The sequence below is a fragment of the Nelumbo nucifera genome, chromosome 2 (assembly GCF_055504915.1).
Source record: "Nelumbo nucifera cultivar China Antique chromosome 2, China Antique-T2T, whole genome shotgun sequence".
Lineage (NCBI taxonomy): Eukaryota > Viridiplantae > Streptophyta > Magnoliopsida > Proteales > Nelumbonaceae > Nelumbo > Nelumbo nucifera.
This window is the reverse complement of record NC_142650.1, coordinates 21875086-21892931: the sequence shown is the minus strand read 5'-3', so window position 1 is coordinate 21892931 and position 17846 is coordinate 21875086. Positions and strand designations below refer to the sequence as shown.

The 17846-nt window shown below is 37.0% G+C and overlaps 1 protein-coding gene across 1 annotated transcript; it reads left to right on the top strand.

Moving 5' to 3' along the window:
- The first annotated feature begins 787 nt into the window (after nucleotides 1-787).
- AIM1 (Enoyl-CoA hydratase/isomerase family) lies at nucleotides 788-16560 on the top strand. Its single transcript, XM_010255764.2, has 18 exons — nucleotides 788-1049; nucleotides 1302-1373; nucleotides 2500-2562; nucleotides 2686-2742; nucleotides 3097-3164; nucleotides 3245-3326; nucleotides 3609-3664; nucleotides 4702-5004; nucleotides 5270-5356; nucleotides 9507-9681; nucleotides 9866-9987; nucleotides 11363-11526; nucleotides 13622-13876; nucleotides 14101-14222; nucleotides 14341-14462; nucleotides 14636-14784; nucleotides 15945-16092; nucleotides 16294-16560. Exons 1-18 carry the CDS (start codon nucleotides 956-958, stop codon nucleotides 16336-16338), a joined length of 2184 nt encoding a protein of 727 aa, XP_010254066.1. The 5' UTR covers nucleotides 788-955; the 3' UTR covers nucleotides 16339-16560.
- Nucleotides 16561-17846: the final 1286 nt, after the last annotated feature.

The window sequence follows — 17846 nt, the reverse complement described above, 5'->3', positions numbered from 1 at the left end:
GGGGCTCTCATTCAGAATTGTCTGTATTGGGTTGCAGAGTACTTACAAAAAAAATGTAATTGTAAACTTATAATCCATAAAATTGTCTGAAATGACACGTCTCGAATCCCGTTAGAAAACTCGAATTGCAGACAAACAGAACCGAGAAAAAACAAAAAACACGGTTCCTTACAAAGATGGGAACTTTGGATTAATGGAACCTTTTGAACCGGGACCGGGAATTTGGACCTTCACTTTCACACCTAGTCAGCAACTATTATACGCCCAACCCATTTCTGCTTTTTTATTAGAAATCTCCTGTTTGGCTGTTTCCATTAGGAAAATCACCGATTTCAATCCACAATAACTGCATTACTAGATGTGGATCCCTCAATACATATATCCCATAAAAGATCCCGATCCAACGGTTTTCACCGATTATAACAGTCTCCGCTTATGGTGCTGATCGAACTCCAGTACTCCACCATTACCAAATACCAACAACAGTGGCTTCTTTGTCTTTGCACCACCAAATCACCCCAACGTGAAAAATAAATAAATATCTTTTTATCTTTTTTATATTAAAATAATTAACTTTTGCCCCCCAATGTATCACCTAGTGCTCATAGTAGAATAGTTAAATGACTACAATGCTTCAAGCCGTTGGATTTAATCGGAACTTTTGATAATATCCTGTTTCAATCGTCTATATTCCATCTAGTTTCTAGGGAGTATCCAGCGACGTCATAATCTGAGCTTATGTTACATCACGGATTACGTGGCACACTAGCCAATTGCAACTTGCCAGCGTTTTCCCGCAATATAAATCATTGATCAGATAAATTCCGAGGAGACGCAATTCCTCAGTTTCACTTCATACCCGACTAGGCGACTAGTGTTTGCTTCTCTTCGTCTCTTCTTCTCTTGATCGAGCTTACCTCAAAAACCCTAGCTATTGTTCTGCAAACCGTTGGCTATGGCGAAGGTCGGAGTCACGATCGAAGTCGGGAGCGATGGAGTCGCAATTATCACGATGCGTAATCCTCCCGTGAACGCACTAGCCCCTTCAAGTGAGCTATAAGCCTATAATTCCCATGTTTTTCTTGGCACATATATATACATATATATATATATATTTATATATTCTCGATTTCTATGATCAGGACTGTGGTTTTGATTGATCTGTTTGTTTATCTAGTTATCTTCAATTCACCGGAAATATTTTTGGTTTCGCTTGCAGTTGAATTTTGATAATTTCATTTCTTGTTATGGTCTGATTTGCTAAAAGGATGAAGAATCTGATCTTCTTTCTCTGAATGCAGTTATCGCAGCGTTGAAGGAGAAGTACACAGAAGCGATGAGAAGAAATGATGTTAAAGCTATTGTGCTGACGGGTAAGGTTCAGCTTCTGCTGCCATATGCTATTATTGTTTTGCTTTGTGTTTTCTTGTTCTGATACATGGCAATTTAGCCTACATAAGAATCATGGCAATTTCAAGTTCGTTGTAATGGCGGATAGTTGTAGTAGATCCACTATAGTTCAAGCCTTCAAGGTTTATGTTGAGGTCAAGGGTATGAGAGCTATGGGAATTACTTCCATTAATCGGAACTTCGAGTGCGTGAAATCTTAACCATACATTGGGGCTCATAAAGGAAGCTGTCTCATCCATCTAATTGAACGATGAGCCCATCCAGGAAACTCAATCAAAATATCAAATTGTCTTGTTGATCGGAATCATTAAGAAATGAAACTTCTTCCGGGCGATCATCTTTTATTTTTTCTTTTTCTTATTTGCTACCGGTTTTGAATTTACAACAAAATCAGCTAATTGGTACATATCTGTAATGATATTTTTTTTTGCTAACTGTAATGATGTTGTAGGTTGTTGGTGAAACAGGGCATGCTCTGAAAGATTATCTTTTTCTCTAGGCGGTTGACCTCCGAGGCGACCTTAACCTTAACTACCTTTAGGTTTTCCATGTCTATACAGAATAAGGGGTTTTTTCCTTTTATTTTATTTTTATTTTTATTTTTTGAAAGTGATAGTCACGAACTTGCCAACTTTCTATACCAGAAATTCACCAAGCCTTGACGAGGTTAAGCACAGTACTCTGCATGACCACAACATCTTTTATGAATCAATATCTGCTGCGTACCATCCCCATGGACCTGCTGTGGTGCATCAAAATATGGTTTAACATTCTATATCAATAATATTATGTAGATATTAAGCAATATCTCTTTCCCACTGATGAAGTTATCAAAATGAAAATCAATATCTCACCTGATGTAACATCATTTTCTTTTTACCTTTCTCATATGTGGTACATCTGTATCAATTTCATATATTTCACTCATCTTGCTAGTTTGATTTTATATACCCAACCATTACTTCCAAAGACTTCATATAATCATATTCATCAATACCTTCAACAATACATTTATTCTTCTCAAGCATTTACATTGTGTGCACTACAGTTGTCTCTAACTGTGTTTTTCCTTTATTTCTTCCTTTACAGGTGAGGGTGGAAAATTTTCTGGTGGTTTTGATATCAATGTTTTTCAGACCATCCACAAGAATGGTATAAACTCATAAACCTCTATCGTTGTAAATTTGTAATTGACTGTGGTTTTATTTATTTATTTATTTTTTTTATCATGAATTGGCTATTAGAAATTTGTCAATGAGTTGTTTGGTCTGGCAGGGGATATTTCACTATTACCAGATGTATCAGTTGAACTTGTGGTTAACATAATGGAAGGTACTTGACTGAATATTTGGGTCCTTAATGGTGTCTTAACATTAATAGACTATAACTTTAGGCTGTGTGTGGATCAAGGGAGTGGAGTTGGAATTTAATTCTACTTACACCTCAATTCTGTGGAACTTCAATCCCCCTCTCCAGGGAGTTTCAAATATGCCAAAATTGCAGAATTTAAGGCTTAAGTTCCACTGGTTTCCAAATCCGAAACTGCTATTACAATGAACCCAGAAGGTGGAATCCAGAAATCTCTGATCCAAATGCTGCCTCAAGTGTTTGTAATGATTTTAGTGCTTATAAAAGTTTCTGTTCTTTTGTATGGTTATGTTTTTTATGTCATCATGCTGATATCAGATGCAAAAAAGCCTTCTGTTGCTGCTGTTCAAGGACTTGCACTTGGCGGTGGCCTAGAATTGGCAATGGTTTGTATAATCTGCTAAACAGCCATAGATATGTTATTGTCAAGATTTTCAATTGATTCCCTTTGATTAACCTTACATAGGGATGCCATGCACGTATTGCCACACCAAAAACTCAACTTGGCTTGCCAGAGTTGTCACTTGGAGTTATTCCTGGGTTTGGAGGTACCTAAGCTTTCTTTGACATGTGGAATTCGTGGTTGAGGATCATTTTTATTTGGGTTCGACCATGATACCGGAAAGACATCATATCCGAAAAACTTGTGACCAATCAACTGGTATCATAAACATGTTAACCAGTCAGATAGTATTTATCAAAATTCATAGGCGGGCTTTGATTGGTCAAAGCTCTTCTGGTACCATGCCTTTCCGGCATAATAGATTTTCCCTTTTTATTTTTTGTCTGACATTTGACACAACTAAATCAACTTATGTGTTACTTTTAAGGCACTCAACGTCTTCCAAGGCTTGTTGGGTTACCAAAGGCTGTTGAAATGATGCTGGTAAGTTTCTATTTTATTCAACCTGGTGAGAAAGCTGAAGGATTAAAAAATATTTATTTTATATTATGAAATTACTAGTATTAAACATAGTTGTCAAGGTGTCGCCTAGGCGCCTCGCCCAAACGCCTTGACTTTTAGCAACTAAGCGCTCGCCTAGGCGACAAAAATGACAAGGCAGACACCTTTTATAATATCATTTATATTGCTGTATCTTATTAATGTATGTGTTAATACATTTTATTATATGCTATATATCAATTATATTTTGTTTTAATGTTTTACTATTGGAATTTAAAAGATCAAAGGGTTTTGAGAAGAGAAAAAGAAAGAAATAAAAGAAAAGAAAGGGGAAAGAAACAATAAAATAATAAAGTTCTTTTTTTTCTATTCTCTCTCTAATTAAATAAAACAGAAACTCCACCCTTGTTTTTTTTTCTATTTTACTTTCCATCTTGAATATTTATCACATAAAGTTAATAACCTTCTTTAGCTGCTAATTAATATGAATTTGCTCTATTAAATACTTATTATAGTAGTATTATTTTTGAAAATAATGAAATTAATATATGTAAAAGATTTTTATCTTTTAGATGTGATGATTTGCCACATTTTTAGAGGAGATTTAATGTTCTTAATAAAGAGAATTGCTATTTTTCAATTAACATACATGCTGAATGGTATATAAAACTAGGAAACTAGCCAAAAAGTCAGTTTTTCATATTATAAAATTTTTATTGCCTAGGCGCCCCAGTGTCGCCCAAAATCACTTAGACGCCTTGAAAAGTATGGTATTAAAATACATGTAGTGAACTAGTGATACCAGGATTGGAATATTTTAGCAGAACCAAATAGGCAGACAATGTAAAACCTACTAAATCTTCTATCTAACTTCAGACCAAACTGAATGGAGGTTGAAACCATCACATGGATTCAGCTTCCATCTTGATCTACATTATTTTAATTTCTGTCTATTCAATTATGTTTTAAATAAGGCTTTTCTACGGTCATGATTGTATCATACTAGTACCTTTTTGCAGTTATCGAAGCCAATAATGTCTGAAGAAGGGAAGAAGTTAGGTCTTGTTGATGCTATTGTATCCCCTAAAGATTTGCTGAAAGTATCTCGACTCTGGGCTTTGGACATTGCTGAAAGGCGTAGACCTTGGATGAATTCACTTCACAGGACTGACAAACTTTGTTCCCTTTCTGAAGCACGTGAGATATTGAAATCTGCTAGAAAACGAGCAAGACAGACTGCTCCAAATATGCCTCAGCATCAGGCATGTCTTGATGTGATCGAGGAAGGCGTTGTTTTTGGAGGATATTCTGGTGTTTTGAAGGTATATATGCTTCTGGGGGGTTTTATAATTTTAATTTATCTCCAGTTTGTCTGCTTTCATAAGGAGATATGCGTGCTTTCATTTTTATCTGTCTAATGTTGCTATATATTTATCTGGAGTTTTATTGCTTTACAAATATGAGGGGGAAAGTACACTTAAGTTTCACCTGATGATATGTGAAATGTGATTTATGCGATTCCCTATTTGTGGTAATCTTACTTCAAATCCTTATTAAAAAATGCTAATTTGGGATTGCTCATTGCAGGAGGCAAAAGTCTTTAAGGAGTTAGTGTTATCAAGCACGTCAAAAGGTCTTGTTCATGTCTTCTTTGCTCAACGTGCTACGTCCAAGGTACCTCTTGATACGAATCATATGATGGGCATGTATCTACATTCCATCGTTCCATTATCACATCTTGCCTTTCTTCTCTTTACTTCCTGTTTGTGTGATTCATGGGATGTTTAATTATGTGAAATTATTCCTTTTTTTTCATTGTCAGCATTGATCGTTTCTAGATTTAGCCTGTGTCACTGCATATTGTGATGCATTGGTTTTATGATGTCGTTGAAATTAGGCCAAGAACGGAAGGTAATAAAACATATCTTTATCCATCAAAGATCAAAAAAAGAACAAAGGTTTGAAAAGAAAACAATAGACAATCCATTTTATGCTACTAGAGAATTTAATGTAGTAGCATGGACCTGATACTCTGTCTGGCCTATATTATATGAAGGAATTGACTGAATTTAATCTTCTCTTTTTTTGCGTAGGTATTAGGTATGGCTATGTGAGACAATCTGAATGTGTCATACATAGCTACCCCATGTAGTGTATTTGAAGTGTCCCAACAACACTTGGGCAATTGGTTGCTCTCTAGTACCTACCTTCTCTAGCAGTAGAGAGAGGCAAGCCCTGGGGTATAAGTCCTAATCCCCTTTAGTTATGTTTTTTAGGTAATTTATTGTATTATAAACAAAAAGCGATTTCAATCCAGTGCCATGTACATCCACACTGCTATAGGACTTCTGACTATACAGAATTTCTGTTATCAAGCAATTGGCAAGAAAACAATATGTCCCTATCAGAAAATTTGTTGTATTCTATGCTCCTGGATTCCTTACATACTGACAACCAGGAGCAAATCTTTCCTTTAATTTTACCCATAACTATTTGATCCTCAGTATTTATTTTCAAATATCCAAGCATTTCTATCCTCCCACACACTCCAAAAATATTCATCGGAAATAACCCCCTTACCACTCTCTCCTTTTTGCTTAAAGCCCCATAACTGCGATCTGTGCAGGAAGGATAGGATCGATTGGGAAAAACAGCCAGCCCATCTGAAAGTTCCAAAACTATACCTAATACCCTAGATGTGAAAGGGCAATGCAGAAATAAATGGTTAGCAGACTCCAGTTCTGTAGAGCACAGAACACACCCCACTTGAGCCAAAGGCATATCCCTTCTTTGCAACTTGTCACAGGTCAAGCATTTCTCCAGTGCAGCAGTCCATGTAAAAAACTTAATTTTTGATGGAGTGGCAGAAGGCCAAATTCTTCTGGCTGGGAAATCACAGACAACACAAGGATTCGACCTTTTATAGGACATGACAGAAAACACCCCAATTTTATCCCATCTCCAATGTTTGCTATCTGGTTGCCCCCACTGAGGAGAATGCTGTTGCAATCTTTGAATCATTTCCACCGCCTCTCAATCACTCAAATTACTCCTAAGGGCTGGATTCCAAACATGATCTCCAATGGAGATCATGTAGCAGCCCTTGACCAGAGCCTCCCTATTCTGTGCAATAATGAACAAGGGCGGGTACGCTTCCATCAGAGCTTTCTGTCCACCCAAAATTTGACTCTTTTACCTTCTCCAACCTGATATCTTATTCCTTGACAAAATTCAGAATATACCTTTTTAATTCCTTTCCAAAACAAGGTGCCATAAGAATTGATGTTGCTTCCAGCTTCCCACCTCATCTCCCTCACGCAAAATTTGGCTTCTATCACTCTTCTTCATAAGCTGCCTGGATCCTCATTAAATCTCAAACACCACTCTTTCCTATTGTTGAACTTTTTCAAATGTATAATCTCAAGCTCTCCAGCCTTCATTGGTCTGCAGACCTTTTCCTATCAACTAGATGGAACCTGAACTCATCCTTCCACCTCCAAAGATTTCCCTCATTTTCTTCTCCAACTGCCTGGCCACACCTGAAGGGATTGGAGAAAAAGGTTGGTGGTAAGTAAGCAGTGCTGCAATAACACTTTTGATGAGTACCACTTAACCACTTATCAAAAAAGAAAAGAGTACTACTTCTTCCCATGGATAAATACCTCACTTTCCACCAGGCTAATTTCCTGTCAAATCTTTTTCTTTTTTTTTGGATCAATAACTGAACCGAACCAATTCATTAGATGATTAAAAGGAAAGAAGACAACAAAAAACAAGATAAGGGCAGGGATAAGCTCTCTTAGCCCTCCCCACAAAAAAAAAAAAAAAGAAAAAAAAAAACTTACAACAGAGCCCAAAACATGGAACCCCTTCCTACCCTGAGTTGGCACTTTGTTTTATCCATTGAAGCCTCACTTCCATATTCTGTGTCAGCCATCCAAGTCTTCTTTTTTTGTTAATTTCCTGTCAAACCTTTCAATCATTGGATCTCAAAGTGCTGCTTGCCTTGTCTCCAAGCAGGAGCCCCAGGAAGCCAGCCCACACCACAGCCTAAAGTTTCAGCCAAGACCTTCATTTCCTGCCCCTGCTCTATAGCAAACAATTCACTCTTTTGTAGATTCAATTTCAGCCCTGATACAACCTCAAACCACCATAGGATATATTTCAAAGTCTCTAGACTCTCCATATAAGCTTCATAAAAGAGTGGTGTATCATCTGCAAATTGTAGCAAAGCAACGTTTTCAACACCATTCCCCACTTGGAAACCCCTCAAAGCTCCCCCAAGCATAATTCCTTTAGTTAAGTTCTCCCTCTAAATTAATAGCAATCTTCATTTTAAATATTAAATTAAGAGTTGGGAACATTTTTAAAATTGTAATGTAAATGGATCTCAGTAATGACCAGGTGCTGAGTGACGCCTAGGCATCAGCAGACAACCAAATCTAGCTGAGCATGCCATGGACTTGATGGAGCTAGGATCTTGACCAGGCAAAACAGTTGGTTAGGCAATGCTGAGTGCTTTGACTAAACTAAATCCTCACATGGTGTTATATGCTAGCACTTGGATACACAGCAAATAATGAACATCTCTAGATTGTATTGCTAAGTTGTTTTTTTTGATAGCTGAAGATAATTGAATTGAGTATGGTAATTCAAAAAAAAAAGGGAGGGTCCAAGCCCTGTATACAAGGACTTCATGTGGTTAATGAGATAAAACTATGACAAAATATTCATGTGTAGGTTTGAAAGCAAGAAGAGTAATAACAGAAGGATATGTTCAGATATCAATTCTCTTATCTTGATAAGCTTTTGGTGCATCTGGAGTTTGAAGACATATTCTTTTTATAAATCTGGAGTTTGAAGACATTGACGAATCATTAAGCTTATGGTCTATTTTGGATATTGTCTTTGATGATGGATTGATCCTTTTAATATTATTTATTTGTTTCTTTTTTTATGTTGTTTTCATACTTGTGACTTGGGGTGTCAGCTTGACTCTCTCTCTCTTCTTCTTCTTCTTCTTCTTTTAATTCTATCATCAAAATATATACGTGTATAGGGCTTTATATGACAAATTGTTGGGTTACTGCCCAAAACAGGAGCTCTCTTTGAGGGAAGCTCAATCCTCCTAAGAATGAAGAAGAGAGAAAGAGAGAGATTGCAAGGGTAATTCTATATCCTTCCATCAGTAATTCCTAGAAACATATAGAGAGAGCTGACACATATCCTAACAGACTGTCAGAATAACAACCAGAATATTCCAAAAGTAAAAACTGTCTCTGCTCCGCATAGCTAATTTTGACTGTTGGGTTGTCATGGCTTGCGGATGTACACCTTTTCAATGGGAGGCCTCATTCTGGGTTCAGCATTAGGCCCAGCCGTTGTAGGTTCACTGACTGGCTCGACCCGGCTAGGAGGAGAGTGGGGGAACCTAACACAAATAGTGGCAAACTAAAGTTTGTGTTTATTATATCTATTGATGATTTTCTTGGGCAATATATCCAAGGTTGTTTGTTGAAGTGTCAATGTTGCATACTTGTATATGGTTTTATGTCAAACTAATGCGGTCCCTTACTTTTTCCTGTACTGTACATTCTACTATTACAGTTTTGATTTAATTTTAGTTATCAATGGTTGCATGCCTTTATATTGGAGTGGAATGGCACCTGGTTTCTGCAGCAATTGGACTGTTATGTACTGTATCCATGTAGATTCTATTTCAAACTGAGTTGTGAATAAGAACCAATTTTCTGCTTCATAGACTCAATAACCTAGTTGCTATGCCTTCTTTCTGAATGAATTTCCTCAAATGTACTTGTTGCAGGTACCTAATGTTACTGATCTTGGGCTTAAGCTAACGAGCATAAAAAAAGTTGCTGTAATTGGTGGGGGTCTGATGGGTTCTGGCATAGCAACAGCTCTTCTCCTTAGCAACATATCTGTTATACTTAAGGAAATTAATTCTGAATATCTGCAAAAGGGGATGAAATCAATAGAAGGTTTGAAAACAGATGCCTCTTTCTGAGAGTTCCCTCCATAAGTAAAAGCTTTCACATGTTAGAAAAGACATCTGGAATTGTTTGTTTGGTGCATGTAGTTAAACTTCTCTTTTTGATGAAGTTACTTGTATCTGTGTTTGAGTATTTTCCTTTAAGACACTTATGGCCATACAATATGTTCCAGCAAATCTTCGAAGCCTAGTTACAAGAGGAAAATTGACACAGGATAAAGCAGAGAAGGCCTTTTCAATTCTTAAAGGTGTATTGGACTATTCAGAATTTAAAAACGTCGATATGGTCATAGAGGTGGGTTATCGCATTTTTGTCTGTCTTTTGATAAATAAATAAGCTGCTTTCAAGCTTCTATGAGACATTAATGAGTTCTGTCATATTTTGTTTATGCTGATTTATTCCATATATTTGTATCAGTGATGCAACTCTTCATTAACAGGTATTTTTATCGGTTTTCCTAGTATTTGGTATTGTTGGCCAAAAAATCATTTTGTTTGCCAGTTTAGTGGTATTTATTCCTTTCATCTTAATATGTCAGCAATTTTAGCAGCTTCAATGTTTTTTTTTTCTCCATGAGAGGAATAGAAACTATACGTGCATATGGTTGTAAACTGAAGGCCTCATGGGCTTAAACCTGCTACCATTTTCCAGTATTTTTTGGTAATAAATAAAAAAGAAAATTCATTGATAAATAAAATGGTACATCCATGGGGTGATGAGAAATCAACGATCATTACATGAAAAAGAAACATAATACAAAAAAATCAGCCCAAAGACTCTTAACTCTTAAGATGACCAAAATCCAACTCCAGTAAAATCAAAATCCTTTCCAACATTCTTTTTCCACCGGAAGATACAATCGATCCCTGCACTTTGATTGTTTTCAAAAATTCTATTTCTCTCCTTCCATATTCCCAACAAATAGCAAAAGAAAAACAGCTCCATGCGATTGTTGCCTTCCTATTTCCACTCAAAGTAGGCCAATGAGCAAAGATATCTTTTGGAGATCTTAGATCCCAGATCAAGGCTGAAAAGGCTGAAGAAGTATCCCCATCAGACCTGTTGATGGGCCGGGCTTCGAGCTCAGCCCATGAACATTTTTCACTGCTTCAGGCCAGGCCCATTCAAATATTGGCAAAATCTCAACCCGAGCTCAGCCCATAAAGACGTCTAATCCCCATATATACTTTGAAAAGCAGCAGCCAGTGAATCACAGCCTCCTCCTTGGCTATGTATAAATAGCATCTTCTTGCCATCTGAGTTCCCCTACTTTCAATACAATCCTTGGTAAGAATTCTGTCCAAAGCCACTAGCCATGCAAAACCTCCACCCTAGGAGGAATAATTCTTACAAACCCCCCTTACACCCGCCTTCTCCTCCTAATTCCTTGTCAAGGTTTTATAAACAGACTTTACTGAGAACACACCGTTCCTACTTTTTTCCATCATCTCACAACACTTCTCTCTAATTTTTGTTACTATTAGATCTCAAAGTTATATATTAAGCATGAGAAATGCTTGAGTTTTTGTTTTCTTTCTAGAACTATTCAGAAGGATATTTTTTTCTTCTTTGTTCTTGGATTGGTTATAATTGTTGTTGCTGCTGCTTCTGTTGACTTCTTGTTATTACGTTGAAGAGGTTTTTTGATGCGGTTTTGCACTCTCTGCAGGCTGTTATTGAAAACATTCCACTTAAACAATCAATATTTAATGAACTTGAGAAGTCTTGCCCTCCTCACTGCATTCTGGCAACAAACACATCTACAATTGACCTGAATATAATTGGAGAAAAGACCAGATCTCAAGATCGAATTGTGGGGGCACATTTCTTCAGGTATACCTCTCTTCTTCTTAGTGTGCAACTGTGCATATACAGATTATATTCATGGTCACCAATGAAGAGACAAATCATTATGATGAAAATCATATATTTACATTACATATATGGATATACATCCTGTATATGAAGAGTACATGGTTATGTTTGATTTCATTAACAATGCATAAAGCATTGCAAGTTTGAGATTTTCTTAAGATATGGTAACATAATTGTACCATTTATCAAAAAATGGTGATTAAGCAACATAAATTAAGCTGGGGGATCATGATATCCCCCAACCCTTTGAGGAGCAATCAACTAGCAAAAAGAAATATACAAACCTGATAGATTTCGTCATCACTAACATACATAGACATGACAGGCTTGCTTCAACACCTGTATGGCATCAACAGAATTTTTATGGCGTGCATTTAAAAAATCAATTTTTTTTTTTTGCAAGCAAAAGAACTTATTTTTAGTTTCTACATATCAAGAACAAAATATAGTAGAAATTTTATTTTAAATTTTAATTTTTCAAAACTGAAAAAATAAGAGCTAAAAGTGTCTTGATGTTTTACTAAAAGAAAATTTAATGTTAGTGGATTGTTGCAATTCTTGCAAATTTTGTCAATAGCTCCTATCATATTGGGTTTATAGTTTCTGAATATCGGGTTTAGCAGGTTGCTCCCTGGCTATCACTGCTTCATCTCTTCTATTTCTTTTTATTCATCTTGATAAAGTCCTGTTGATATATATGCTAAGAAAAGTATTATAACAACATAAGTTGCCTACCATTGATCATTAGACATCTTTGTCATTTTGACATTTGACAAAATTAAGTGCAGCAGAAATACAAGTACATACCGAGGGTACATCACCCTCAATATAGAACAACCAAGACCTATTCCACTTGCTACTAATATGCATTCCCCAGCACAAGAATCAGGTGCTGACTTGGGAAGATGGTATCTCGTTCCACTTGCCCATAGGACAGCTTTTATTACACATCCATAGTATCTCGTTCCCTTTCCTTTCATGATTGAAAAATGAGGGGCAAAAAGCCTGTTTATATTCCTTGAGGGCATCTACCTAAAAAAACAAAGAGAAAATGCTCCCAATTTTCAACCACAAACAAAAGGAAATTAGTAAAAAGAAAGTGGATTCACAACTTTTTGATTTGTTCAAAACTAAAAAGCACTAAAGAGGCATTCCTTTTTGAAAGTCCTCAGAATTGTTGATCTTCAAGTAAATCAACTCCCAACAAAAGGCCCTAACTTTAGGAGGTGATTGTGGGATTCAATCCACAGCCCAAATTCAACTATCAGCTCTTTAGAGTCAATAAAACACCTCTAAAGAATAAAAATGATTAAAAACATCAGCAAGTTCATGGTCTCTCAAACCTCTATAGAGCCCAAATCCCAAGAAAAACTAGCAGTAGTTTTGAAATACAAAATAAAATTGCATGGTTTTTATGAAGAGAAATAGAGAACGATTTAGGATGTTTCAACAATGGAGTAATCTTCCTCAAACCAAAGTTTCTTCTCAAAATCCAATCCTGTCAAAAAAGGTGATACCTAATAAATCTGGAGAAGGAAACAAGAATGACCAAGATGACCTTCCAAGGAGAAAGAAGTATCACTCTTGATTCCTAGGATTAATCTTCCCAGCCCAAGGCCACCTTATCTTATTGTCTTTCATACAATTTTCCAAACTGATGAGGTGATCTTTCTTATAATCCTCCACTTTCCACAGGCACTTCCTCGTGATCCTTTCCAATCTTTTTGATACTTTTTGTAAGGGCTTTGAAAACTGACACTTTCTTTGAATCTATCCAAAACAGGTTTCCTCAAGGTACAAGATCTTTAATAGATATTTCATCAAATACCCTAAATGAGAAATTTTGCCTTGCATATCAGCAAATTTTGTGAATCACACTACACTTGGTAGCTTCTCATGTACAAGAGGAAGAGCATTTCATAACATCATCTGCCGATCTTTTAGGAAGTTTCTGAAACTTGATATGTTGGTTTTTTTATAATTATTTATTGAGCAACTCTTTGTTCTTGAATTATTCTTGTGACCTGGTTTTGATGTGTTCTATATTGAACAGTCCTGCACATGTGATGCCTCTCCTAGAAATTGTTCGTACGGAGAAGACTTCTGCGCAAGTAATCCTTGATTTAATGGCAGTTGGGAAGATGATAAAAAAAGTTCCTGTTGTGGTGGGAAATTGTACTGGATTTGCAGTCAACCGTACCTTCTTCCCATACACACAAGGAGCACATATTTTGGCAGGCTTAGGAGTGGACGTGTTCAGAATTGACAGATTGATCAGCAGTTTTGGCATGCCGATGGGTCCTTTTCAGTAATTTCATTCCCTTGACATCATTCTTTTCATATTTAAGCATTGATTTACAAATATCCTTGCACATGTGACATATCCATGTTCTATAGAGCATTTCTAAGGAGGCCTTGGAAGCTACAATACATTGACTTATTTCAACATTGATTAACCATCATGTCTATTTCAATTTTGCACCTTTTATGGGCATGAGTAGGACATGTTTCACCTTGTGGTTATACTGACAGGCTTCAGGACCTGGCTGGATATGGGGTAGCATTGGCAGTGGGGAAAGAATTTGCCACTTCATTCCCAGATCGGGCATTCAAGTCTCCACTTGTGGATCTTCTGGTGAAAAGTGGACGAAATGGTAATTGAGGGATTTTCACCTTCTACATTAATATAAAATCCTCCTTAAGTTGTGCACTATTACTCAGGCCTTTCATTGCTTTATGTCTTGATCTGATGAAATGCTTTCAACATTATAGGTAAAAATAATGGAAAAGGATATTATACATTTGAAAAGGGAAGCAAGCCAAAGCCTGATCCTAGTGTTGTACCAATTATTGAGGAATTTAGAAGGCTTTCCAACATCATGCCTGGTGGAAAGGTTGCTGACTTTCTGTGTTAATGGATAGACATATCAGTTTGCATTAATTAGTAGTTTTATGTTCATGTACTTTGATGTCAAATACCAACTTATGTACAGATAGATATAAATGAGCATTTGCTTGCTTTTAGATGCAGTTGAAGAGTACCTGACATGTTGTGGTTGACTTGTAGCCCATAACTGTGAGTGACCAAGAAATTGTGGAGATGGTTCTCTTTCCAGTGGTAAATGAGGCTTGTCGTGTTCTGGATGAAAGAGTGGTTGTTCGAGCATCAGATCTAGACATTGCATCTGTTCTTGGAATGAGTTTCCCTTCTTATCGGTGAGTTCTCCTGGAGCTTAATCTTATACCCTACTTGGTTGAATCTAAAATGGAGCCTGTCATTTTACTTATTATGTGTTTCATCATCATCTAAGCCTTGTCCCAACTATATAGGGCTGGCTACATGAGTCCTGTCTTGCCATTTCATTTTTGTGCCACATCCATTATTTATTATGTATTTGTTTTATGGAAAACTGCTGACTTTTTTTTTTCCAGTTTATTAACATGGCATCCATGTTATATTAGCCTTCTTGTTACTTTAACTTATTAAGCTCCCATTAGGGAGTGCTTATTAGATAAATAAATGCTTATAGGATAAGTGTTTATCCTAATAAGTGCTTATGAATGTTCAGTGAAAAAATGTTTCTTTCAAATGGGGTAGGATAGGTATTTTGAAAATTATGTGGCAGGGCAAGATGGCCCTTGAACACAATAAGCACTTTTTTTCAAGAAGCAGTTGGAAAAAAAAAGGCAAAATTTGGAGCTTATTCAGAATGGTGGCTTATTCCCCAAATGCATGTAAGTGCTTAGTGGTGTGGTTCCAGCCTAAAATAAGGGCTTTTTTTTTTCAATAAGTGCTTAAATATAAGCACTTCCAAATGGGGGCTAGGCTGAAGCCTAAAATGCTGTATTGAATACTAAACCCCATGGAAACAAATTTTATTGTTATCTTCACTTTTCGGTAGAGGCTTATATTTAGGACAAATTGTAACATTTTCCAAATTAGCAATGCATAGTAGTTACCATCCTGCCATGCTGAAGGCAAAATAAATTCTCTTCAGCTGATATGGCAGTTTCGTTACCTTTTCTCTTTATGCCCATCATGAAGTTGGCATATTTATTTTCAAAATAACCAATGAGGTACTTGATCTTCTTCACGAGAGCCTGTATTTGGATCTTTAACTTAACAGTAGAGGCTTTATTTTTCTATTTGGATACAGTTGCATTATTTCTCTCTCCTCTCCTCCAAGGTTAGCAGCATACTTTTGGTCATATCTAATCAATCATGACGTGTTCAGCTTTGCATACATAACCTAAACAATGAAAATTAATTATCATGATACTGCTATTATTTATGAGATAAATATATATTGTAGCCAGTAAGGCAGTAAATAATATGGTTTATGTGGTTCACGGTTGTTCTCTCTTCTTTCTTGTAGTGGTGGTATCGTGTTTTGGGCTGATTCAATTGGCTCTGGATATATATATTCGAGTCTCAAGAAGTGGTCTGAAACATATGGTAGCGTCTCTGGCTTCTTCAAACCGTGTAGGTTTTTGGAGGAGAGAGCAGCTAAGGGCATGCCATTGGTAACAGCCTCATCTCTCATATTCATTGTTTAATTGTCGGGGTCTTTTTGTTTATTATTAGCTTACTTACATAAAGAAAGAGTTTGGAGTTCCCCAAGAAATTTCTTGAGTTTTTGTCCAACTTCTTCCGAGTAAGATATTTGATTGTGTATATAAATTAGCGCTTTACCTTCTTTCTTTTCCTTGTTTGTCAACCTGCAGAGTGCACCCGTCTCGAGCTCTCAACCTTGGAGGCCGCGTCTCTAAATAGCACCTTGGTGCAGGCCCACGTCAAGTATGAGCATGTACCATGCACTGTAGGAAAAATAAATATTGATGGTATCCATCTCTTGGAAAATTTAAAATGCAAAAAAGATACATGCAGCATCTCTTAGATATTGTTCTCAAATATTTCCTTGTCAAGATGAATTGGTGCTTAATATGCTTTTTTCCACTGTGATGTAATTCAAAGTAAGCTTATTTATACAAGGCTCCTCCGGCTGTAGAATAAGCATTGCAAAGTATGCCAATTGGTCTTTTTTTTTCATTGAATAAAACTTTATTACTCAAAAGATTAAAGCAATACCAGTATCCCTAAGAGGTGCGAACCATGTCCTCCCCAACAAGACAGGTTAATACAAACAGAAAGTTACAACTGAGCCCAAAACAACCACTCCCTATTAACCCCTTGCTTGCTTGGCTAAACAATCAGCCAAAGATTTGCTTCCCTTCCCATCTTGCATGCTTATTCATATTCTCTTTATTTCATTCCTATAGCACCACGTCACAAAATCTAGATCTGTCAACTACCCTTCCACCACTTTTGAGTCCCCTAGTCCCCTTCTATCACAAGGACTCTTGCTTGAGCTGATTCTTTCAACAGTCTGCTAGTAATTCAGCATTTGAAGAGTCTCCAACTCTTGGTGGACCTGAAAAAAGAAGACAAGATCATCTCAACCTCAATTTTGAGGACCCCACCTATACCAGACGGGCTTGGATTACCAAAGCCTTTAGGATAGGTGTCCAAGTCATTGGCAACCTGTTCTTTTAGGAAGAGCATAGAAGACCAATTTCTCCTGGGATCATTAAAAGAAAAAGAATTCAACAGTTCCAAAGTTTTTAACATGGTTTTTAAAATCGAACCGGTCATGGGTTCGATTACCGGGTTGAACGGTCCGATTGTTCGAATCGAACGGTCGGCCCGTTCTGACAGAAAAATTTAAAAAAAAAAAAAAATCTGAACTTACTCTGTTCAGACTTCAGATACCACACCAGAGGCCAGCAAGGATGGCGTCCACTACTGCCATAAACTCCCTATTTTCCACCAACACCGCCAATTGTGTCTGGAAAATCACCCATTTCCGACGCGCTACCGTTAATAGCTTCATTGGCCTCCGGAAAACCACATTAGAGAATTATCATTCCCTCTCCCTAACTAAATCTCTCTCATCCAAACCAAATCCCCGTAGATTCCATATCTTAGCTAGCAAATCCAGCCCCAAACTCTTCGGTCGCAACCTCAGAGTATCCGTTATCGGCAGAGACCCACCAGGCAGCTCGGCTTTAATGGCTGTTGTAGAGGTTTCCGCCGCTCAATACATGCTAGCCAGAGCAAGAGATGGTTGTCGGTGCAAGAAAGACCCAATATTAAAAAAAAAAAGGGGGAAGGGGAGTGACTAATGCGCAGAGATTTGGGAGCAAGAGGTGGTTGTCGGTGCAAGAAAGCTTCAATACAAGCTGGCCGATGCAATCCTTCCACTATGTTGGCCAGTTGC

Coding starts and splice junctions, on each gene's coding strand:
- AIM1 (XM_010255764.2), top strand. CDS start 956: ATGGCGAAGGTCGGAGTCACGATCGAAGTCGGGAGCGATGGAGTCGCA. Junction 3,165..3,244: donor GTGGCCTAGAATTGGCAATG/GTTTGTATAATC, acceptor AACCTTACATAG/GGATGCCATGCACGTATTGC. Junction 9,682..9,865: donor GGGGATGAAATCAATAGAAG/GTTTGAAAACAG, acceptor AATATGTTCCAG/CAAATCTTCGAAGCCTAGTT.